Source organism: Rhopalosiphum padi, chromosome 1, assembly GCF_020882245.1.
Source record: "Rhopalosiphum padi isolate XX-2018 chromosome 1, ASM2088224v1, whole genome shotgun sequence".
In the NCBI taxonomy this organism is placed as follows: Eukaryota; Metazoa; Arthropoda; class Insecta; order Hemiptera; family Aphididae; genus Rhopalosiphum; species Rhopalosiphum padi.
This window is the reverse complement of record NC_083597.1, coordinates 39725428-39752283: the sequence shown is the minus strand read 5'-3', so window position 1 is coordinate 39752283 and position 26856 is coordinate 39725428. Positions and strand designations below refer to the sequence as shown.

The window sequence follows — 26856 nt, the reverse complement described above, 5'->3', positions numbered from 1 at the left end:
ATTCAAATTCGCTTCCATTTCGAATGTTTTAATGTTCTTGTAGAGATATACACGGAACAAGCCCTACACATACCCACGATTCGACTACATAAGTCTCCTAACACCTTCCAGTACTGCTTGTCTGCTTTCATGTACCACCTAATTATTTGTTACCCTATTTTAATTCACCTATAGATATTCATTATATATTTTATCATATTATATTCGCTATGTACGTTTAATATATAGCTTAGGCTTGAGCATTAAAAACCTGCGAATATAATATAATTATGATTTAACGACCAGTTATTCATGTATAGGTATTTGCAGTGCTGTAAATAAAATATTTAGTTTATTTTACGGTACGATAGAATTTTACATTAATAATAAAAAAAAAAACCATTTACTAGTACAGGTACCTATATTATTATTATTATGTACTTCCACGACGCATATAACGCGTAGGTAATTCAATATATTAATAAATCGTACTTTTCATCGCCATTTCGCATATAATTTGTTGATTTAATATAATACAGTTGTGTGTGCATCAACGTTTTTAATTTACCCGATTAATCAACAACCACGGACGCGTCGTTTATGAAGGAAAATTGCCGATCATAATTATAATTAAAGCATTCGAAATCTCTGCCGAATACGCACTGCATATACATACACGGTTATAAGCCCGGTTAATGACTGCTGCTGTATTGACGGCAATATTTTCAACGAAATGGAATCGTAGTTGGCGTACACTAAATCAGTTATGTGCCGTCCAGAATAATATTATAATGGAATTCAATTTTCCGACGGGATCCCGAAACGTCAAACGTGCGTATCTCGCACCAGTTATCGAACATTGACGGATCAGCATACCACCCCTCGGTCAGCGATTATCACCCCCTCTCCTCTTCCAAATCACAACTACCACCCGATTGTCTGAAAGGGTGAAACTATAGTGTCCGGTCGAACGATCGCGATTGCGGAGAGGTAGTGGCGGAAATGACCTCTCTTCTATATCATCATCACGCGGCTTACGCGTGCGCAGTATTAGCTGCAATAATATATATATTACATAAATTATAATAATATGTGATCGTACGGTGCAATGCACGTCATTATATCATATTATATTGTGTATAATCGAAGTAAAAGTCGTCAACTTCCCCACCGCATACTCAACCATCCAGCCGTTCAAAAAAGTTCTCCACCCTCGCTGTCGTATTGCGCGTATTATGCGTATATACCGTAAAAATATTTAAATTTACCATATATATATATTATATATATTTATAATATGACGTGTGAAAAATTAAGTTTGATGTGCACACGCGCGCACAAAGGTGTCGGTTAATCCTTTATACTTTGGGTCGTCCCGAGAACGGGGGGGGGGGGATGATGTTGCGGCGGTGGTGGTTTTAACGCAAAAATCCGTGGGCCGTATAAAACGAATATTAATTAAAACCGGATTCCGTGTTTTGAAAACGAGGACGGCGCCGCCGACAAAAGAGACGCTGCACTGTATATATAAGTGTATATAGCCCGCGCAGATATATATGTATATTGTGTATATATATATATTTAAATGTATATATATATATATATGTATATATATCTATATATATGTATGTATATATATATATATATATATATGGACCGTTGTGTTTGGAAAACGACCATTAATCCGTCGCCGCCGCCGCCGCTCGTACAGGGCTCGCGTTTCCCACAAGGCATTATTAATATTCATTTAGTGTCAAGATTTCACTCGCATCGCCTCCACGCCACTATATATATATATATATTATATACACATATACCTCCACTGCCACCGCCAATGATTTTACCACCCTTCGACGACGGCGTCGTCGCCCCGAAAACCGTATATTATAAAACATCGTCGTCATTAACCCTCCACCGCACTCACTCGTATATACCAGCTAATACTCGCATATATATATATATATAGTCTCATTATTATTTTTATTTTTTGTTATTATTTTCGGCCTTCAAACGTCGCCGCCGACGCCGCACTTCTATAATGAGTAATGCCACACAATAATCGTACATTATAATGATATAGGTAGGTACGTGTTTACCTATATCACGGTAACATAGTATTTTATATAATATCAATTATTCGAAATTTTATTTTTTATCTCTACGGTTCAATATTTTTGTTACTCAAAAACGGTGTAAGTATGCTACCAAATCGTTTCGAAAAACATCAACGTGCGGAGAGGGCAACGGTCGAGGCCAACGCTTTACAGATCAAAAAATTAAATTAATCATAAAAATATACAATATATAATCGTTTTCTTCCTAACATGTGTGTGATAATATAATACTCTTTTAATAAATCCAACGCTGCGTTCTTATTTTTTACGCTTTATTCCCACTAAGACACTAACTCTCCATTACAAGTCTAACACATCTAACACATCTTATCATCAACATGCCTTTAAAAACATAAAAAAAAAATGCTTTGGCATGGTGCGTCCGACGTTTAATTTTATTTTTATTTTTACGATATCTGATATTAACTTTTTGTGAATATATTTTGAACAATAAGTCAATTATTGTTGTAAAATTACATTCCCTAAATTTAGTTGTGCTTAGGTATGTGGGGCATAGTTTAAAATAAAAGCGATAAGTATAATAATATACTGTCTATATGGGGTGATCCTGCAAACATACACAGATTTCGACCTACCTTTGATCATTTACTAATGCATTTATTTGAATTCCTATTTTAGGAACATTTAATTATAGGTACTATGTAAACTGTATAGGTACTTGAGACCTTCTTTTTTTATATACATTTAAAAGTATTTTAATTACAAATTAATTTTTTCAAATGAGAACTGCTTTTTTACTTGAAAATTGTTTAGCATTTAAATTCTTTGAAAATATTTATGCATTTAAATCTAAATTCAAACAAGTTTTATTTTTCGAAATATTACACTTTATGTACTAAAGAGAATAATCCTTAATATTGTATTTTGTAAAATATAAAATGTATGTTTTATTTAATCTAGTATTAATTCCTTCTCGAACAATTTTTACAAATTATTAAATTTGTATATAATTATATTATTTATTATAATTTTAAAACCATTGTAAGTTTATATATTTAGATAGTATCATATGCCATAATTTATCTTTTAATATTACAATTTATTAACTCAAAAAACATTCGTTTAAATTTCGATTTGTGTATATACATCAAAATTCATTGATAAACAATTTGCATTGAAAATATTGTGTTTTAAGTGTACTAAAAAATTCCAAAAAATCAGGATCTTAGTAAATGTTAAATTAAAGAAAATATTGTGGGTAAGTTTTACATGGTGAATCGCCCAGCGTGTATATTATACACACTCGTGCATATTACGCTGTAAATTATTGAACTAAAACAACAAATTCGGCTCGCCTTGGGCTTTTTAAATGAATATTAAACGAATTGAAATTAAAAAAAAACACGGCGTCTTGTGTACCACCCACAATAACGCTCGAGCGCACTGGGAACACACACACATATGTACACATAAAGTTGAGTAGCAAGTATGCATATACCTATATATACATGAAGTGGCGTCTCGTCTTCGTCGCATATATCGGTGTTCGTGACGATGTTTACGTTTAATATATTATTATATTATATAGGCCCCATACCGTGTATATTGTGTACATAATATAATATTATGTTTTCGATTCGTTTGCGCGAAAGACGCGATTATAATACCTCGTTTGTCAAGGAATTTGGTTGTCGAGATCGTCGCCGCTGCCTTCGTTGCCGTTATTATTATATTATTTCCTCGACTTTTACTTTTGAGATGATTATTGTGTCGAGTGTGTTGACACGTGTTCGAGCGCGGCATCGCGTGTAGGTAGTTCTACTGGGATCCCTTTACCCGTCTTGCGCGCGTTATGCAATACGTGTATACAATATACATGTACAAGTATATGGGTATATATAATACGCAATTATGCTCCCATACAAAACCACTTGATGCCCCAACTACCAACAGGCCCCACTACTGACTTCGTAGAGTTTGTGCTGCGGGTGGGGAAGGGATGAAGGTGGTGGTTTAAACTAAGTTTTATGGTAAACGCGTGGGTAAATATTTAATCATTAAATTGCTTTGAAAATAATGAAAAAAAAAAATGTTGTCGAATATTTCCACTATACTATATATATATTCATGCCCGTGCTCGTATGAATAGCGAAAAAAGTTATTTGGTTAGCATACTATTTATTAGTGTATGTATATTATGCAAAGCGAAATACATATAACTAAGTAGGTACTTAGCTAGTTTTTTGCAGCAGATAATTAAGAATCGTTTAATATATTGCTACAAATTATGTTTGTCGCGTAATTGTGAGGGTTATGAATTTGTATGGTTATTTCTCGCTGAACAAAGTTTGAAACGTTTATAACTGTTGTAATAAAGTAGTTAATTTTAAAACTTTAATTTTGTATTTTATGGAATTTTCTGTGTTTATAAGACTGGGGTGACGTACTTTAAGATAAAATAATTGAGATGACCTTTGTGGTGTTTTGTATTTTCAGTTATTTGTTCGTGCGAATTTTTCTTATATTTTATATATTCAAATGATTACAAGTACCTTATTTTAAAATATTAAATGTTAGTAGTAAAAATATGCATGCAGGTGTTTTTTTCGTAAATAATACAAACAAATAATTTTTATAGTAACTCACCTTAAAATATTTTAAATACATTCGATTATGCATTAAATTCATTAATTCATGACCCTGTATAATAAATAACAATAATGTAATTTCTTGGTTTTAATTTTGGCTCATTGTCTATACACAAATGTTTATTATATATTTTATTCATCTACTATTGCACATTTTTATTCAAAAAAGTAAGTCAATGTAAAAGAATGCTCGTATCAAAACCAATAAACTATAATTTCTCAATTCACCACGATTTTAAAATATTAATATCGAACACAATAAAATATTGTAATACATTTTTTTATTTACTTTTTGCGAAGATACTATCAATAATATTATTGTTGCATACTTGTACTATCGATTTTGTATTAATTGTGCAATTATTATCCGTTAAAAAGTAGAGCAATTAATTTTTACTTGAAAAGATTATGCACTTAAATCTGATACTGATAATTCCATGAAAATTAAAAACAAATTGCTCTCGTTTATGTATTTTTTCTTCCTTCAGTTCCCATAAAGAGAAGTTATACTTTGCAGTGAAAACTCGTTATTATTAAATTTGAAAATAATTGGGTTAGAGCGTAGTAATGCTCGTTTTTTAATGAATGGTTTTTGTCATAATTTAAGTAAATATTGTCAGTAAAATTGAAAAGTTTTTTCATAAAGCATTTATAATAGAATTTCGAGAGCACCACCACGTGGAAAGGAAAGAAAAACTTATAGGTACGCACAATTATATATTATATATTTGCGGTTTTCGACAAACAAAAAATTCCGAATGGAATCGAATTAAAATATATTCTATTACGGTGTACAAAGCAAAAATTTAATTAAGACTTAACGTACGTTTCGTATAGAAACGCTTGGACTTTATATATCTGTATATATTATTATTTAATACGACAACGTATTTAGTGAAGGCGGTCGTGGTTTTTCGTGCGACAACGACAACAGCTAATAAAAATAACGACTGTGGGGTCGGTTTTTTTCAGAAAAAAGTTTTTAACAATCCTTTTGTGGTATACCTGTGTAGTGAAAAAGACCGAAAAAAACCCAATTAAACGTTTTGCAAATTGGCCCCATAAATCACGTCGGTTTTGTATATTATATTATATGCGCGTATAATACGAAGTCTTCTGCAGTGAACATTATGACGTGTCGTCATCGTCGTCATCGTTTCCTCGTGGGACGTCATCATGATCTCTCACAAAAGTGTACTCCGTTAACCGATCGCGTGCATGTGTATGTTATATAGTCGCTTTATGTCATCGAACAATATTCATATTTCAATAAAATATCGAAGGGACGGATGGTGGTGCGAACGAAGGGGAAAATCCCAAAGTCTCCGCCACCGCCGCGCGTCGAGGGATGAGGAAAGTACATCAGCAATATTGGCTCTGGGTAATCCGCTGGCTATATGTAGTATATGAGGGCGGTATTATTATTATTATATTTTTTTATATAGAAAATACAAATCCATATAATATACCTGTATATACCTACCAACGAAGACTGCGCGTTTTTTACCAAACGAATTTTGTACTCTGCTATATATTATGGCTGCTGCCAGTGCTCACGCTTAAAAAAAATACTCAAACGATCAATTCTGTCTGTCGAAAATATGGCGTACACTCGATGTCGATAATTTTATAATGTACCTACCGATGGGACAATAAAATCTAATCGCATTAAACGCTCTATATATTATGTAAACATAATATTATATATTGTTTTATTCGTCGTGTTCGGAATTAATATTACTTTTTTCTTTTTTTTTAAATTCTGAATTTTCTTTTTGCGTCATAATCATACGTGTGCGTCAGGTGTTACTACCTTGTTACATATCGGGCGTTTCGTGTGCTCTGTCCGCAAAATAATAATAATAATAATAATATATCATATTGTAAAAACAACAACGACATGATTTATCACATCGAAACCACATTAAATAATGATATCGTCGTATATGTACACGTTGCGGGCGGAAAAAAAATAATTTCCGTGTGTGTGGTTATCCGCGCATCGTCGTGAATGTGCGTGTTGTACTAGAACGTAATTATTATTTTTATGTGCGTGTATGTATATTCTCTATATATATACATAGATGGTACATTTACGCAGTTTTTGTGATTATTTTAAAAGCATTGCTTTGTTTTAATCCGTCTTGTTTGATATTAAAAATGTACATCGATGATTAGTAACGATCATACATGTATATTACTTAAATTCATCGTGTCCTCCCACCCTCTCCCTTGCCCATCATGTCATGAGCGACCTGTCCCGGCGATACGGCTGTGGCACGTACGCCTATTACGAGCGCGCTTGATTAATGTGCGACGTAGTTACATAATGGCAATCACTCGTAGTCGTAAATGCTGCGTCCCCGTTTTCAATCTCGCATGAAACGCGAGTGCGACTCTCAAAAAATAATCGAGAAAAATATTCAGCAAGTGCTCCGGTAGTATGCGCACCTATATATTTATCTGTAGAATACAAATTAATTCTAATTTTTTTTCTGTCGCTCCCATTATAATAGGCCAACAACTACTATACTGTGGTGATTGGTACTGATCTGATATGCCAGTTATAATCGACGTGCTGTTATCGATTTTACGGTACTTTATCATACATATCAATTATGCATCGTGGCGTTGAAATCAAATGATTTTAAATAACGTATTCGTTTATAAATGTGATGATAAAAGTAAATCCCCCGTGCCTTATATATATATATATACTGCGACGACGTAAAGACGATAATGGATCGCGGGCATAAAAACGGACCGTCCGTGTTTGGCAGGCGGTAAATTTATACCTATGTATTTTTGTACATGATATTATTTATTATTATTATTATTATTATTATTATACATATTCGGTATTACGGACCGAATGATGCTGCGCCACTCTCCTTTCACCGATCCATGAACTTCGGCACTCCGACGCATGTATAGTCAGCGTCGTTCCCGGTTGGCAGGAAATCGAAAATCGAGCGGCCATGCATTATAATATTATAATGTTTATTCATATATATTATTGTTTATTACTATATTATATACAGCGGCCGCACATACCGATCGTAGATATTAATGTATATTTTATGTAGGTATGTATAATATTACGTATGGCGGCTAGCTTTACAGGCGCGCCGCATTGGCAATATAACGGACGGGACCTTATTATACGCATAAATATATACGCTCACCGGAACCGAGGTTACATCTTACGGATCTGTTATGCGGAAAAGTCCGCTCCATCCCGCTCGTTCGAATAATATTTTAGCAACAGCGTGGCGCTGCGTACACATGTATAGTACCCGCCGCGCCGTCCAGTATATATATCGTCGATGATAATAATAATGTACCTACGCGTGTATACATGTATTATATATAGCGTTCTCAACGGAGTTGTTTTTCGACTGAGCACGTACCGTTTGATGCATTTCTATGTACTCGAAAAGGTCGGTCGGACCCCGCCATTACCCGCACACCTTACAACCACCGCCATCGACCCCCTCCCAAAAAACACGTTGGTTTTCGACGGGAAAAATCGCACGTTTATAATATATACACACCATTGCGGCGCTTACCCCTCGGGGTCTTCGGCGGTGGCGTCCGCGGGGTATTATCCGCGCTCGCAGTAATGGATTAGTTTACGATACCGCGTTATAACCTCAAAGGGCCCCGTGGTGGCAGCGGCGGCGGCGTACGGATATCCGGAATCGTAGACGGCAGGAGAAGTGCTGCAGTGGTGGTGGTATCGCGGGACCCCGAGACCATGACGTCCGGGGAGGTGGTGGAAACAGAAGCGGCAGTCAGGCAGCGCGAAGCCGTTTTCGCGGGGAGTGTATATAATTGATGAATGAAAGTTGGCAGATTAAAACTTTGGCGCGCCCGGAAACGATCGGCATTCGGGGACTGTAAAACGTAATTAGATTCGCAAAAATAAAAATAGAAGAAAACAATAAATAAGACTTACCGGAAATCTATTGCTGCCCGTATCCAGCGCCGAGTCTCATCGTCGTACACAGTGTGGCGTATATATAACATAATATACCGCGTGTATCATGTGTTTTGATCAAACGTTGCACGTCTGCACCGCGAATGTACATAATATATATTATCCACTGTCGTTGTTTGTTCTTCGTACACTTTAATAACTGCAGGTGGGGAGTATGACAACTAATTTTAAAAAATAATTATTTTTACTGTAAACATTTTTTTTTTAATTCCATAAGGATTGAGACGCACTCCTATTTCCCTCTATATATGTATATATCTGATGGGCGATTATTTCGTGCATGTATTGAATGTATGCGCACTACACAAAATAATCTAACTAATTTGTATAACGTTAAACGAATTTTTACCGTTTCGCAAACGAAAATACAGGATTTTCCGAAATTTTTAAGTCTTGTAGAAAATTTAGTAGTGAACAAAATAATATAGATTGAAACAATATTTACCCATTGTTTTATAAAAGAATAATATCTAGGAAACCAGAATATGCCATTTTTGAACTTCGATATTATGTTTTATGGTACCTATATAATTTATTAATATATAACGTGTTAGGTTATCGCATCGGTAACATATGTAATAAGTATTCAAAAAGTTTTGAATCGTACCCGGAACATCCGTGAATGTACGTTTCCTTGCAGATTAAACACTCTATATAAATACATAAAACAGCAACAGTTTTTCTGCAGCAGTACTTTTCAATAAATGCAACGGTTTAGTTAAATATACATAGTATATAGTATTATATTATGGATCGGCGTAACCTTTAAGCATTTTTTTCTTTATATTTCTCTATAATATTATAAGTAAGTACTCATACTTCATATATTATAAAAACTGTTCAATCATCTATACCGTCACACTGTATACATATATAATGACCAACCTTTTAATAATAATAATAATAAAGCTTTTATACCGTAGACGTGTTTAATATACGAGATTTATATCAGGAAATTGCGACCCTGGAATTTCATCTAGATATTAGAGAGAAAAAAAACACATCGATTTAATTTATTTATCATCGCATAATTTCCGTTCGCTTCTATATCACATAATATTTACTAGTTTTCCACAAATGAAAATGAAAAATAAACTTTAGTTTAATATATATTATATTATGTTATTATATCATGCATAATTTTTCGTTTTCCGTCTGTAACGAACGAGCAGCTCAATCAATTTCGTACCTGCAATAACGCACAATAAGTACACGTCTCCGTTTTACCTATACTTATGTGTATAATATATATACCTATAATATATATACATACATACAGAAGAAAATTGGGTCTTCAGAAATATTGTTTTTGCTCGGAAATATAGTTAGGCCGTAGTGATAGTTAATATGTATTGGCCTACATATACCTATACCGCTGTAACGACACAGCAACCGGGGGCTAATTGTGAGGGTCGGTCGTCATGCCCCATCACCCCTTGATTCCAGATACACGCGCGTAATCCGCCGGTGCATAATGTATAGATTATGTACAACATACGCACGCGATAATAATATACAGCCGCGGTTCCTTATGTATGATTCAACAGAGACCATATTTTATTCACTAAATACGTAATGAGTAATTTCGAATGGATGCGCGTCTTCGCATATATATATGTATATATACCTACACACTTATTTGGTGTGTGTACACGCGTATCCCCGTAGGTATATGTATGTTCTATGTATAATAATATTATAATATGTATAACGTTATTTAGTCGTGGGGTGAGAGATGGTGTATACACGGAAAGCATATACCTATAGCTCGTCCGTAAGTACGTATCGTATCGTTAGGGGTGCGGGTATAGTTCGGGTCGGCAGCTGGCGTGCACGGTGTCGTTTTATACGAGACGATATATCTGCGTGTGCGATAGAGAGTCCCTTTATACGCGAGCGCGTTAGAATTACCCAAGTCCCCGACCACATACACTTACGCGAAGGTACCTCTACATAGATATATTATATGCTACCCGTGTACACTCAACTTTGCGAGCGCCAGAAGATTGACCCCGCTCGTATTAAACGGGCCCTCGATGTTAATTTCAGTGCAAAATACAATTATATATATATATACACACGTGTATATGTCGTCGGTTTCAAAGGCCACATCGCCGTGTACGCTTAACCCGTGTTACGTATATAATAAATCGGCGACGCAGATATACAGTGAGAGACTCCGCCGCGTAATAATTATGTATAATATTATGTTGTTTGCGATTCGTGCATAATGTCTGTAAATAGTTTAATATTTATACACCCGTCACGGACAAACACCCTGTCCGGTATTAAAAACGTCAGAGGAGAGGATCCTTCCTCGCGTTGGCAGCTTTCGTTTGTCTGTACCCGAGTTGGACCCGAACTCGAGAGAAATTCGGACGTTGGGAAATGGACGAGTGGAGTTTGGTAAACGTGGATGATGCTCGATTTACAATATTATACTTTATTCAAACGAGTAAGAATCTCCGGTAGGTAGATAATAATATATACGACTTATTTCGGTCATGACGATCCATCATCGTTTTTGGATTGTTCTGACGATTTGCCGCCCATATATAATATTGACGAAGTTTATAATGGGTTCGTTGGATTTCATCTTTCTCGGATAAAACTGAAGTGCTTCACCGCGCATATCAAAAAATCAAATGCTGCTTGTTTATAGTATTTAAAGATTTTATTTTAAGAAGATTTTGTGAAATTGTTTTATACTTTGTGTCGGAACTCGGAAGTACTATTAGCCCTCAAACCAAAAAACTTCAAAACGGCAACGTTATACGCGATCCGTCCGACGGTTTATTACCCTGTTTGCATTTTCGATTTTTCAAAGCGAGGTGCTGTATAACGATATCGTTATACACACGTGAACATTTCATAAGTTTTCGATTTTTGAGAAAATATAATTAATAATTTTTACGCGTCTCTGATAAATTTTTAGGGTGAAAATTAATTTTATGAAATTATTTTATACGGTAAATGTTTGAACAAAAGTTAGTTAAAATGTAGATTAGTGTGGTGCAGCAGGAGTATTACCATAAAGTACAGTGCCGGTTAGTTTAGTTTTTTTTATTATTATTCTTTGGACGAAATTTTCTCTTCAGTTCTATAGTTAATGGTTATTTGATTCTTTTAAACAAATTTAAATGTATAATCAATGTAGACTATTGTGTTTAATAATTGTATTGTGTACGTCATGATGAACTGTATATAATATATATATATTATATATATATGGTACCTATGTATTAATATCGTGTATTAAGGGTTGTATTATACACCCGCAAAACCATGTTTATAGTGGGTACATTTCGTTTTATTATACAAGATTATTATTGCTGTTGTTGTTGAGTTTTTTTCTTTTACCTCGAACATTGGTAATTTATATTCATACCGGTAAATTGAAAATCAAAAATGTTACGGAACGCGTATCGATCATTCCGTACATACAATATACATGTATTGGTACCTACTTTATTTGTATAATACCGTTCGCTGAATACGCATATGTACGCCCGAAGTGTATATTCTCTGCAGTAAACAAATTACATTTGCTCGGAAAAGAATAATATGTTTATGTGTATATTAAATAAGTTTGCTGTTACAAAAATGTAGGTAGGTACATCAAAATAACATCTAAGTTACAAGTTGAAAAATTATATGGTTAAATGTCCGGAAAAATAATATATAATATTGTTGCTAATATCATAAAGTTTTGAATCACGGAGAAAAAACATTAAAGTTTACTACATTGTACTCCACAGTGTATTATTAGGAAAAAACTTCGTACTTAATATTTTGGTAATATTAAAATAATCATATGACGCATGCGTTTGAGTGCAACAAATTATCAGGTTTAATGGAATTGAAAAAAAATTGATAATGAATACAAAATAATAGTTCAAATACGTGTTTGTTATTATTATTATTATTATTTTTTTTTTTTGTTTCCTGGGTAGAAAGCTAATGCGCAAAGTGTTTGCGAAAATATTCACGAGTAATTCTTTTCTTTTTTTCGGCGTTTAACTTAATAATGAAAATTACAAACATTCCGTTCAAAAAAAAACTACTACCCATATATACCTATTATATTATACGTGCGTAGTGGGTAACTACATAAATTAATTAATTATATAATTTACTTATATATTACTGTATTTTATTATATAGCGCTGTACAAAGCGCAGTCGGGGTAGGAAAAACTGTTTTACCGGTCTTTTCGTTAATTCACATAATTGCGGCCGTCCGTGGGTATGTGGTGCACAGGTTGGTGCAACAATTTATATAATATATTATACTACCCTAACGAAAACATTACGAGTACGATATACACAGTTGGTGTATGAAGGAATCGGCGACACGAAGACTGAATATAATTGAACAATTTTGAATGCATATTTTTTATATTATCTAAATGCTGCACATGGTACTAATATACGTGCATATTATAATACAGTTCACCGACATAATACTACAGTAACAACAAAATAATGTGTTTTTTTATTTTCGCAGATATTTTCACGTTACGGCAAAGTGCTGAAAATCGTCACGTTCACCAAAAACAGTGAGTACCTTCTTAATATAACTGCGTAATATACTGCTTAAATATATTAATATATTATTAATATATATAACAATAATGTCGTTCACCGGACAAACACATCTGTGCGCAAAATTTGCATTTATATTATTATTATTATTATTATTATTATGAAGATATATAGGTAATACGCGGCAACTCTATTTTTGCGAAAACTTAAACAATTTTATATTGTATAAGCATATAAGATTATACTCTTTTACTGTTTCTAAACGACATTTTTTTCATCCCGTTCACAAAAATGTTTTTACTAGAATGTTATAGTTTCTTGCAGCTAATGAATAGCTCAAATCAAAACTTTGTCACTTATACAAAAAATAAATACAATTTCGAACGTATACTTAAAAGTAATATGATGTTTTTCTCCGGTATTTATAGGTACATACGATAGATACGAAATTGATCGAGAAAAAGACGTTATTAAAAGTGAAAAATCGTCTTGTTGCACATATACAGTAGGCTAGGCGATCTCGGTACTGCAAAACGTCTTTTTCTCTTTAGTCCTTCCGCGAGGACACGCGTTATTTATCTCATCCCGGCGATCTATCAACGCCGACTCCTGAAAACGTGCGTGCCTTTGAGAATAATCCTTTTCTCCGGAAAACAATATAATGCGAGCACGGTTTCATCATATCAAGAAGTTTGTGTTCGGTCCCGCGGACAATTAATCATATCTTCATTTTGTTCTCACCCTCCGCGTAGTAGGAGGAGCAGGAGTGGGTATTATATTATATACACTGTGTATATATGCAGTGTTGTCGTCGTACATTAATTAACGTTGTGTGCTATATACGCATTACCTAACCCTGCCGATCTACTCCTCCGCCAGCTATCACGCCGCTAGAGAGGGGGATATTTTCTTTAAAAAAATAAAACGAAAAATGACCGTTTTTTTAAATATTTTTTTCATTGTGTGCACATAGAAAAAAAGAAACGTTTAGCACTATAGTATTTTCCCGTTTTGCGAACTTTTCCGCCTGTGCACTATATATATATACTGCACTCAAAACAATACAGGCGTCTCTTTTGTCAACGTCTCCGTCGCAGTTTTTCCATTAATTTCGTGCGCGGCTTATTATCACGCGGAATTAAACTCTCACACGCATACATGTGAGGATGTGTATGTGTGTGTATTTGCGTGTATGCAAACCTGTGCATAACGATTTGTAAATATATTTTTCTACCGTCCTTGTTTACAGATTCGTTCCAAGTGCTGATCCAATATCCCGACGTGGTTACCGCACAATCCGCTAAATTGGTAAGTGTTCGACGGTCGTCGGTTTAAATAATACAATAATATGTACGAGCGTGTAATATAATCATTAAACAATAATCAACATTTGATAAACCATGTTATAATACTAATTGAATATGAAAACAACAAAAAATTGAAAAAACCGTTGAATACTAAAACAAACGTATGCCGGGTACTTTTTTTTAAACCATGTCTGACACAGTCATTGGACGGACAAAATCTGTTCCATACCGGCCATTTGTTTGATCTATCGCATTTGAACAACGTAAGTTCAGGATCATACGTGTACTTCTATAACCAGCGGGTGCACGTGTATGTGTGTATGTGTGTGTGTGTGTGTGTGTGTGTGTGTGTGTGTGTGTGTGTGTGTATTTTTACTTTATACTATTATATACCTATGCTATTTTATTATACACTCCTCCGTACTATATTCTCCCAGACCACACTTTTAGCGTTTCCGGGCGACGATATTTAATGTAATTACTAATTATATAATAAAACTATTATATACATATATATATATATATACTCTTCAACCTCGCCCAACCTCTCTACTGCTCTGCATCGAGCCACTTTTTATAAAATCGTAATTGTATTTAGCTCTCAGCTAGTGCTCGTCACCCATATAATATAATATATAAACGCGTACCTCGAGCACCGGCAATCGTTGATTAAACGCATTGTTTCCGTTTATTTTATACTTTTTTTCGTCGTTTCTTTCTTTTTTCTTTCTCTCGTTCTTTTCACACCCCGTGAATAATTAAATTCGTTTAAAAAGCGTCTGATTTATTTGCTAGTCGTCGCCGTCGTCGCCTTAATAGGGGGCGAGATACGTGCTGTCCGAGTCGCCGCCGCGTAATTGGATAATTCGTTTTCTCGCTTTAATTTTTTACCATCGACTGTTACACCACTCGTACCTACCTAAGATTTATAAACGCTTATCATAAAGAAATTCTTCCTCGCAACCTTAGAACGATGTACGAATTTTAATATTTAGACCGTAACCACAAATATAGTTTCCCATTATCTGAGCCGCTAAATATATAATGTAGACGTGGAGTGTATCTCAATTTTATAATTTTTTTTCTCATAATTCTTCCTTCAATTCTCCTTTATATTGCTAGTAATTGTATTGTGTTGTAGAACCATATTATAATATACATCTGTATACTGTTAGTACTGAGTGTCTCACCGTGTTTGCCACCTTCCGCAATTATTCGTTATCTTTTTATAACCGCATTAACATTTTTATTGCGCAGTTATTTTAATTCGTATTCTTAAAGTATTTTTCGTCTACTTAAACTCCACACGAAACAATTTAAAGATATCACTTTTCAATTCGTAAAGCTAATTCGTGTGAAAAGTCTTTAATATCGAATTACTCATTTCTGGTGTATTATAAAAATATTTCAACGGTTATACGGTTTTATTATAGGAGGCACCTACTATATAGGATTAGCCCGGTGAGACACGGTATATATAATTTATTTATATACCAAGTACTTATTGTACTTGTGTCGTATGCTGTATCTACTTAATTACACGAGATCTACTAGTTGATCGTTTATATATGTTATACTAAAGTATGGATCATGGATACAAGTACTTAAAAGGTTTAAAATAATATACATTCTTGTGTATAATTTAGAGGGAGATACCGAAAATTTACTCATGAGCTGTCGAAAGACAACAACTTTAGTATAACAGACATGCTGGAGTGTGTATGTTTAATATCGTTTTTCTAAGTGATTGATCTCGCGTACGACACTACAATATACAGCCAGTATAAATGTGTACTTCCTATAAATAAATAATTATGTACCTCCACCTATACTTTAACGCCATCGACTAATTTTTCGTTGTTTTTTTTCGGATTTCCCGAATTTGCAATTTACATTACAGTCACTGGATGGCCAAAACATTTACACATCATGCTGCAAGCTACGTATCGAGTACTCAAAGTTGTCTAGCCTGAACGTCAAATACAATAACGACAAGTCGCGGGACTACACCAACCCGACGCTGCCCAACGGCGACAATACGGTAATGGAAACGCTGGCGGCGCTTGGCGTGGACTCTGTGGCTGGAAACCAGCTGCTGCCACATCAGCTCAGTCTATTGCTGTCCGGCGTGCCAAGTGCCGCTGCTGGACTTCCACAGGCCCGTCGGCAACTGACCACCGGTGCTGACCATAGCCGACTCGCAGGTTCGTATTTACGCTCAGTTAACTCAATATTATAATACCTAATGCTATTTATCGTTGTTTTTATACTGCGCTCCATCCTTTTTCCTTCTCGGATCGTAAATTTATTTGAATATTCTGATTTTACTTTTTTTAATCTATATCGGACTGTATCTAGTGAATTTGACAATATATTTGCTCGTTTAAATTGTTATTTAAAATTTAAAATCATTCACATGTATCTTATATATTCTAGAAGACCGCATTTTCAAACTTCAGAATCGTTATGGCATTTAGCCATTTAGGGATTTGTATTTTTCAAATAAATGATTACAAAAAACTGATTACATCGCATATTATCGTATATATGTGAATCGTTAAGCAAACGATTTTGGTTTTAAACGTTGGTTTAGTAAAAATTAAATTAGACTGAGTAGTTTTTGAGTTGTTCTTCCTTGAAGTTGTTAGGTATATACTGAAGGTAATATAAACAAAAGTATGTTTAATATTTGAATATAATATTGTGAATACTTTTAAGGGTATTGAATCTATTGTTTTAGATAAAATATAAATGAAAACCTTAAAAATATTTTACTGGTTGACATTTATGATTTATATATGTTCCACGTATAGCCAATTATGGCTAATTATGACCATATAGATTCAAAACCCACATATTTTTATGAGACTATATTCAAATATTCAATTGGCTGCAAGTTTTAGTAAGTAAATATTCAAAATAGAACTACTCAGAAATTGCACTTTTAAATCTTGATTCCGGTACATCAATATTTAAAAAAAAATCGCTCTTGCTTAACAATTCACATTTAAAACATTTCTTTTATTTGAAAAAAAGTTAAAAATTTCAAAAATTTTAATTTTTATAAATCCATTACTTAATTGTAAAAGTGAGGTGAGGGTACTTAAAATATCACTATACATAAAACACAATACTGAATTTTCTACGCATTGAACATTCAAAGTTCTTCACCCCTTAAAAAAAACGAACGTCATTCTCATTTCATCCCCAAAAGAATGTAGTAGTTACACGTGTCGAAAAAATAATATGAAAATGTCTGAACGTTTTTAAGTCTGCCAAAATGTTAATGTTTGTACAGTGATCGTTCGCATATTATAACGTTATTGTGATAATATAATTTGTGAATGATCTCGTATCGTTGTAATAACACAGAACACGATTTTAATTTCGAATAAAAATAGGGAAATTTTACTTATAAATAAGCTTTGGGTATTAAATCAAATTTATATTTTACCCGCATTTCGATAACTCAAAAAACGTGGTTTTTTTTTAAGCCGTGTCACTATATTCGTTCGTGGATGCTTGATGTCAACGTATGTATATACTCGAGAAACATCATTCGTCCCTCCCCCGTCAACTCGAGCTTACGAGAATTCTAAAAGCTTTAGCGCACTCGATCGAGGACATAATTAACATTAGAATATTATGACGCGCGTCATATCATACATGTAAAGTATATTATATATATATATAGCATTGATATATACCTACAGATATGCCGATCTCGACCCCAATATCCATATATATTTATTCTACGCGCATGATGTTTGTTTTAAATGATTAAAAATAAATAGTTTTTATTTATATTTTTTTGTTTTATTTTTCGGTGGATTTTTCCACTCAGGTACTCGACATTTCATCCACTCCGACGCGAAGGATTTACGTCACTGCGTTAATATAGGTACATATATACTTAGCTGATATCTCTATACTTACATACTATTGCCATACGCGCACGACACTATACATACCTCCGCGCGAACGATTGTGGACGTGACTTAAATACACGATTTTGTGATCAAGGGGGTTCTGGGGTTGAACCATTCCCCAAAGTTCATGGGAACGTGTCACTAACTGTCCAAAAAAAAAACTTCCAAAACATATTAGGTATACGCATAATATTATTTTTATATTCAATATTAAACTATTTTTAACACCCTTACGAGAATTCTTGATTATGCATACGTTAATGTGTACGATTTAGCACAGACGAAACGCTAACAATAAAGTAAAAAAAACTCAAAACGTTATATTTTATTAATTTTTACACACATAATTTGATTTTTATACATCGCGATAAATTTAATCGAACGTATTTTACACGCGAGCGGCGGCGAGTACTTGTACCGCGCGCGTTATTATGTAATTAATAACGGGAACGTTGCAAGTGCTTACCAATACGTTTGTATATGTAGGCACATTGCACATACATATATGTACACGAATCCGGACTGGTGAATAACTCGAATTTTTCCGGTGTTATTGTTCGAACGGAATTTATGGGTATCGTTTTATGCGGTCCGGAATTCGCCGCAAGATATTATTTGCCCCGACAAAACATTACCCGGTATACGCTCCCACAAATTCGTTTTTGATGTACCCGCGGCGGCGCGCGACCGCGGTGCGTATCTAGTAATAATAAGGTCCCCCGGTCCAGTATACAGTAATGCGTGCAGAACTGTAGGAATGCACCGTATGATAAAAAAAAAATCCTCAATACATATATACTAAAAAATCAAAAAATCTCCGGAGTAAAAATAAAACTGATAAAAAACAAGATGAGAAAATCGTGTATCTCATATTGGCTGGTATACATATATGGACTGTGTATAGTATGTCGATCTATATAATAAAATCGCTGTCTTATACAACTGTCTTATTTAACAGACGATGACATATATTGTATATAAATCCAGATCCCCCTACACTGTCCCGTGTCCTGTTCCGTATACTAAATCGTAGATAACGAAATATTGTTAACAAGAAGTTAGCTAGGTACTTATATAAGTTGAATATTATATCCAAAAATTACACGATATACGTTATAAAGTGGAAACTCGGCTTAAGAGTCGGTGAAAACATACAACGACGGACTTAGGTCAACCATGACAACGGTAATGATAACAGGTAGTCAATATTTTACCGTACGTTATTTTATTATGTGATATTATTACATATTTTAATTTTTTGATAGGAACCTCGCTTGTTGAGTTATAAGTTAGGGATAATATACACACGATATTACTTTTGTATTAAAAACCTTAAGTCTCCGAACATTCGAATGGTTTTTTATATAATAATTTTACGAATCAAAAAAAAAAACCAATATAATTTTTAAACAGTATAGACTCATTATCATATTGCTCTTATCATATTAGATAAATAACACATGTTTTCCAAATTTTTTACAATTTTATTTTATTTATATACCTGAACTTTTAATTATTTGATTTTAAATCAACGTTTGATTCGTAAAGTCAACAATTGCCCAGCTATGTACGATTGTAGGTTCTAAACACAAAAAAAAACGAACAACATTACAATATTCACTTAGTCGTTTTGGTCGTCGATAAACAATAATTGATGATTAACTATTATACATACATTAGTTATAATGTGTTCAACTGCAACTGCTACTGCTGCCGCCTCGCACAGCTATCGAATCGAAAACTAAATTTTACTTTCCTTCATTTACAGGCAGTCCGGGCATGCTGACACCGTCGTTCAACACCGTCCACGGGCTCGCTTCGCCACTAGCCACATCGTACGCCAACTCGCCCGTCACTAGCATGCCGCTCGGATTCACCTTACCCGGTGGTTCGTTGGCGACTGGCACGCTCAGACTCCCCGGCCAGATGACCGGACAGACGTGTGTACTGTTGGTCAGCAACCTTAACGAAGAGGTGACAGAAACCATTCCGCGCATTGACGCGATACAAATACAATGTCCATTATTATATCATTATTGTAGTACACGTCATGTGTCCTGATGATGATAATTATAATAATAATAATAATAATAATAATAATAATATATCGTTAAAAAAATATCGTGCCATTTCGATGTGCGTGACAAAAGTGTGATATTACTTACCCGAAAAAGACTCTCCGCGATTAAATTTTAACTGTTTTTGACAGTTTTAACAGTATTAAAGAAAATCACATTATCATATTATTATCGTTTACTCTATTTTTTATTGAACCACCCCTCCCTCTTAACCGTATTCGAACACCGTCCGTCATCTACACCTCACACACTCGATTTGTTTTCATCCTCATCATCATCATCATATTATTATTATTATTATTATTACTGTTATTATTAGTGTTTTAATTTTATTTATATTATACATATATATTTATATGATCATTATTGTTCAACTGTGATACTCAAAGAATTCTGTTTTTCTGATTTTTTTTGTTTTTGGCTTTCCCTAACGGTGATGCTACTACTACTACTACTACTACTACTACTGCTGCTACTGAAACAAAAAAATATATATATACAAAATCTGTCTCTGTCTAACTCTGCCGCCACCGGACACACACCTTTTAACTCTTTCTACGAAAAAATATACAAAATTAAAAAACTTATCGCTTCGTAGATGGTCACGCCAGACGCTATTTTCACTTTGTTTGGTAGGTGCATATATACTTAACTTATACTGTTATATATTTATTTTCGTTTTATATTTATAATATACATAATTGTATTTTTATATCTTATTAAGTTTTTTTTTTTAAAAAGCCTTCAAGGCAGATGGAAGCATATTTGTTGTCAAAATACATGTAGTATAAACTATATTCCATACATCATTATTATTACTTCCACCTGTCTTCTTTTTTAATATTATTATTTTTTTTTTTGTCATTACATAATATCTCGTATACTCGTATTTAAAAAAAAATATATATTTGTTTTTAGTACACTTAATATTTTCTTCTTATGATAACAGACACATGCATGGTTCCCTTTTTTAACATTTCATTTGTTTTATTTTTAAATTAAAATTATGTTTTTTTTTTTTTTTTTTTAATACAATGTTTACATTATATTTTTTTTATATTGGGCTCGTTATTTTTCGTTTTTTTTTAAACAACCTTTTTTGTGCGTCTAGGTGTCTATGGAGACGTGTTGCGCGTGAAGATCTTGTACAACAAAAAAGACGGCGCTTTGGTGCAAATGGCTGAGCCTCATCAAGCACATTTGGGTGAGTATTTTGAATTTATTATAATTATAAATTTTTCGTACGTTTTTTCAACGATCTTTTTTTGTTTTACCTTTCCTCCTACTACAACCTCTATACAAATATTAGCCATGCTTCATTTGGACAAAGTGCGTCTATACGGAAAATACATACGAGTAATGCAATCCAAGTACCAGACTGTTCAACTGCCCAAAGAAGGACAGCCCGACTCCGGACTGACAAAAGATTACACCTCGTCGCCATTACATCGATTCAAGAAGCCGGGCTCCAAAAATTACCAAAACATCTATCCACCGTCGTCCACTCTTCATTTGTCCAACATACCGTGAGCATTAAAATAGCAACCGAACCTCATATAACGTTTACGCATTCTCTGATTCACGACTTCGTATATTTATTTCACAGGACGACGTTATCGGAAGATTTCTTGAAGACGGCGTTCGAAAACAACACTTTCACCGTAAAAGACTTCAAATTCTTCCCGTTAGTTATTGATTTATATTGTTATTTATTACACAATATTTGTATCCCCTCGCGTTTGATTTTTAACCGAATGGCTTTTTATATTTCAGTAAAGACCGCAAAATGGCACTTATTCAAATGGAATCCTTGGAGGAAGCCGTCGCCGCACTTATCGTAAGCACAATAAACAAATATTATACCAACACACGTCGTTCTCGAATGTATAATATTGTATAAGTTATTCATGTATTAAACAACAACCCTTCAGCTAAATCTCTGAGTCCTAAAAAAGTTTTAATATCGTTTAATTATTAAAATCTGGTAACTCTTAGACTGCAAAATCACATATCCATATTATGCGCCTAATTGTATTCTGCAATTCGAGTGTATAATACCATACCTATAACATATACGTTATCTTTCCGTGCCATTGTATTATAGCTAAACATCCGAAATAGTTTTCTTAGTTATGGACCATATGGACAAGTTGTACTTAAAAGTCACAATTTTTATTTATAAAATCAGTGTACAAATAATTGCGTTTGCCTTTAATTCTACCTTAAGGCATGCAAAATATGGTTTTGTCCAATACAATTCCATCATTCAATATTGATTTATTATATAAGTAGAGTAACTACATTTTGTTGTTATATACTTTAAATTTAAATGATCGACGGCTATTATCCAATGCAATTGAACTATCAAGCATGAAAATGACCGAGCGCAGCTGGTCTATTGACCTTTAATGTTTCCTCATACATGCCGAAGATTCAACCCCCTAAATAGTGTAACAAGCATTAATTTCTGCGAAAATCGTCCAAAACGCTCCATCCCATAATATCAATCGTACTACAAAAAACAAATAGGGGATAAATTGATATATATATTTTAAGTGGACAAATTATGTACGTATTACGTAACAAATCTGAGCATAAAAGCTTATAATTTATCCGCGATATATACTACATTATTTCAATACATTATGATATTTTAACGAATTGATTTAAAAATACGTACCATACAATTTTTAAATAATAACATAACATCTTAACCAAGACCCGTAGACTCGCGGATATACGTGACGGTCGTCTGACTTGGACATTATAAGAGTATCCTTGTGACTGATTTCTGTTTTTAATTTGTAGAAGATGCACAATTATCGGCTCAGCGAACAAAACCACTTGCGCGTTTCGTTCTCAAAGTCCAACATCCAACCGGACACGCTGACACCCAACTAGGCACCTCTTACCCTACGCTTTAGAATTACTGGACATTGTTGCCAAACTACGCGACAGTCAATGATCTTTACGAACACGACTGTGGTTTGCAAGTATTTTTAATTATAATATTATTGTTTCATATTTTAAATTTATTCGTAAACAGTATTATTTTTTTTTAATATTATTATTCTTTATTATTATTACTATTATACTCTGATTTTTTTTACGCGATTAACTTTTAATTGTTTTACATTTACTTTTTTCTCCTGGCGTATTATTTTCGCATATTTATATATATAGTATTTACATGTTGATGATTTTTTTCCATCATTCCTCTAAGTGTCTTTATACTTGTGTATTATTTAATTTATATCTATATATTGTATGTGTATTATTTAAGAAGACCAATGTAATGTCTAGGTCGTATAAAATATTTATTGAATATGAAAAAAAAAACAAACAAAAAAATATATTATTTTAGTAGTAGAAATTGTCACCAAAGGATGCGAGGAAAACGTGTAACATAAAATCGCACAAAATTGTATGTATTAATGAAACAATTAGTATTTTTTTATTATTATTATGATTTTTATTTATAATTTATACTATTTTTTATTCTACTATTATATATGATTATGTTTATTTTTAGAGAAAAAAAAACAGTTTTTTTTTTTATTATTATATATACGAGCAATTTCTATTATGATTTGTTAAGATGAATAAACTGTTTATTTTTTATTTTTTATTTTTTATTTTCCGGTATAAGCGGATATCGGCTCGGTCGTCTCAGCTGAATGGATTATCATGACATAATATAGGTATAATTTTCATTATTCGTTATTTTTATTTAAACGGTAATCGATGTATAAAATAATAATCGATTATCCGTCGCGGCGCTTGATATTAATTCGATCGAGGAATGAGATATCCGTCGTTTTATGTTAAAAAAATACTGATTTTTTCCTCTCATATTTAATTTCATTATTATTTTCCTCGTTTCGTTTGTACTTATAGTTATGTTCTTAATTTTTTTTTCTAAATTAACGCACTGAAAAGAAGTGGACATATCGGAAACTCATCGATCACAATCAATTCTGTATCATAGCCAATATTATATACCTTCTAAATCTTAATTGTTAAGTTTTTTTTTCAACCGAGTTAAATTTTTGTCAGAGTATTATTATATATTATATATGTAACGATATTAATATTTAATACTAAATATTAGCGTTAGTAGTGGTCGGGTAAATATTTATTTAATTCGTTTTTTTTTTACTATAACGTGTAGTTATATCGTTATACTATAATATAAGTGTAACATATAAGCCCTAAGGTAAAAAAATAATTATTCGTAAGCGCATAATGTGTAGTAGAACGCGTTAGCGCGTATATAATAGCAATTATTTTTAAGGATGAATGCCAATGTGACAATCAAAATTCTAAACGACGAATACGCCATCACACGTAACGTCTGCAACTGTTCTTGAAAAAAATAACAGGCGCACGCACACCTCGACGGTATCGGTTTTTTCGCGATACCGTATACATATTATCTTTCTACGAATAATATTATCATTAACTCTCGTGTCGATCGATGTATAATTATTTTGTTATCATCTGACATTATAACGAATCTTCTGAGGTCCACCGTGCGTCTGGTCTTGAAATTTCATTTTTCACGAAAACATTGTAACTTATATAATATTATTATAATAATTTGTATTATCATTATAATTATTATTATTATTATTATTATTATTATCATTATTATTATTATTGTTGTTAACTTAGACTTACCTACTGATGATGTCCTCGACTGGTTATCGAATTTGTTATCTAATCGACGACAGCCGTTTTCGTCCTACCCATGTCAATTCGTGCGCTGACTAAGCGTTACCTGCAATAATTTTAAAATATTTTATTTAGACATTATTATTATAATATTGTGATTAGTATAATAATATGTACTCACAACAATCATATATAGCTAATTAACGCTAATATTAACTAGGACAATCGTTTGTCGCGGCCGTTCGGACCGCCGGCACACTTAGATGTATTTTATTAACGAGTGAAAAAAAATATTATTATTATTATTATTAAATTGTCCCTTTGTCGTTCACTATCCTCACTGACCCCAAAACCAAGTACCTACTAATACCTACTAACTTACATTATTATTGTGTATACACGTTGGTAGTTTAAAAGTGTAATATGTTAAAAATAAATAAAATGTTTTTTTTTTTTTTTAATCGTTTAGATGTATATTATTACTATTAATTATGAAGTATATAAGATCATATTATAGATATGATTTCTTTTTTCTGTGTCACTTAACATATAAATATATACATTACGTGTAGGAATTTTTTTCGAAATGTAACCTACAATAATATCGAAGCACACGCATCGTCGTCGTCGTCGTCTCTCTTCATACTTCGACTGCGATCGCATTTTGTCGTATTTATATATTATCGTGTATAGGCACATGCATAGATCTTATTGTATTATATATAATATAGCTTTCGGTTTTTTTTCCCGTACGTCTGTGTGCACGCGTCTCCTCTCTCTCTCGAATATGGTCAGTGCGTGTTTCCTTATTTTTCCGTTTGATATTTTTAAATATTATATTATATTATATATTATAATATATTATTATTGTGTATGATCGCGTCGTCAACTCTATCAGCTTCATCTACAGTGCAGTGTGTGTGCGGAGTGTGACCGAGGTTTGACCTGTGATTCAGTAGTTTTTCCCCCGGATCGGTTGTGAAACTCCCCCTCCCCCCACCCACGACCGAGAATGAAAACTGCTGGCCTCGTATACTTTTCTCGGTATACGCGATTGAAAATATTCTAGGACAGGGTTTTTTTCGCGATTCATCGATATTCATAAAAAAAAATTAACATTTGTTTATTATAAACAAATATTAATTTGTATATTATATTATTACGACAGTTCAAAAAAAAATGTAATATCTCCACCCGAAACCGCCGCCGATTGACCGAACTCTATACGTTTTCTACAATAACCAACGTTTTTCCGCGAAACCAGGCGTATGTTTGTTTCACGAACCGCGCTAAATGTTAACTGCAATATAACTGGTATTCATATCAAATCGAATCATATTATGGCCGCCCCGCTCCGCATTTTTAATATTGTTTGTTTTCCCGTCCCGGTTGTTCGCATTACAATATCCATTTTACTTGTTGAATTTACCGCCAGCGATCGTCAGCCGGGCGACCACGATAAATATTTTTGATAAAATAATAGTAATAATACACGTTCATGGAAGGCAGTGATTTCCACTCGTTTTTCGTCTAAACAATGTTGGCGTCCACGACGTTTCGCGAAATTTTTTTTCATCGTTCGACATTACGTGGTAAATAAAATTGATCTCTTTTAAAATAAT

General features: G+C 33.3%; 1 protein-coding gene across 10 annotated transcripts in view; it reads left to right on the top strand.

Annotated features, from left to right (window-relative positions):
* The window catches only part of LOC132931966 (polypyrimidine tract-binding protein 2), a 178716-nt gene extending 154535 nt beyond the window's left edge, over nt 1-24181 (top strand). For 7 of the 10 annotated variants that reach the window (XM_060998096.1, XM_060998094.1, XM_060998102.1 and 4 more), the window contains 12 exons: nt 13209-13260; nt 14496-14554; nt 14754-14816; nt 16454-16757; nt 18398-18454; nt 20251-20456; nt 21159-21192; nt 21672-21764; nt 21870-22086; nt 22167-22244; nt 22334-22397; nt 23369-24181. In XM_060998096.1, the coding sequence (XP_060854079.1) occupies nt 13209-13260; nt 14496-14554; nt 14754-14816; nt 16454-16757; nt 18398-18454; nt 20251-20456; nt 21159-21192; nt 21672-21764; nt 21870-22086; nt 22167-22244; nt 22334-22397; nt 23369-23461 (1320 nt within the window). In that variant the 3' untranslated portion in view covers nt 23462-24181. The remainder of the gene's footprint in view (nt 1-13208; nt 13261-14495; nt 14555-14753; nt 14817-16453; nt 16758-18397; nt 18455-20250; nt 20457-21158; nt 21193-21671; nt 21765-21869; nt 22087-22166; nt 22245-22333; nt 22398-23368) is intronic. The other 3 variants (XM_060998100.1, XM_060998099.1, XM_060998103.1) reach the window with 3 other exon arrangements.
* The last annotated feature ends 2675 nt before the right edge of the window (nt 24182-26856 follow it).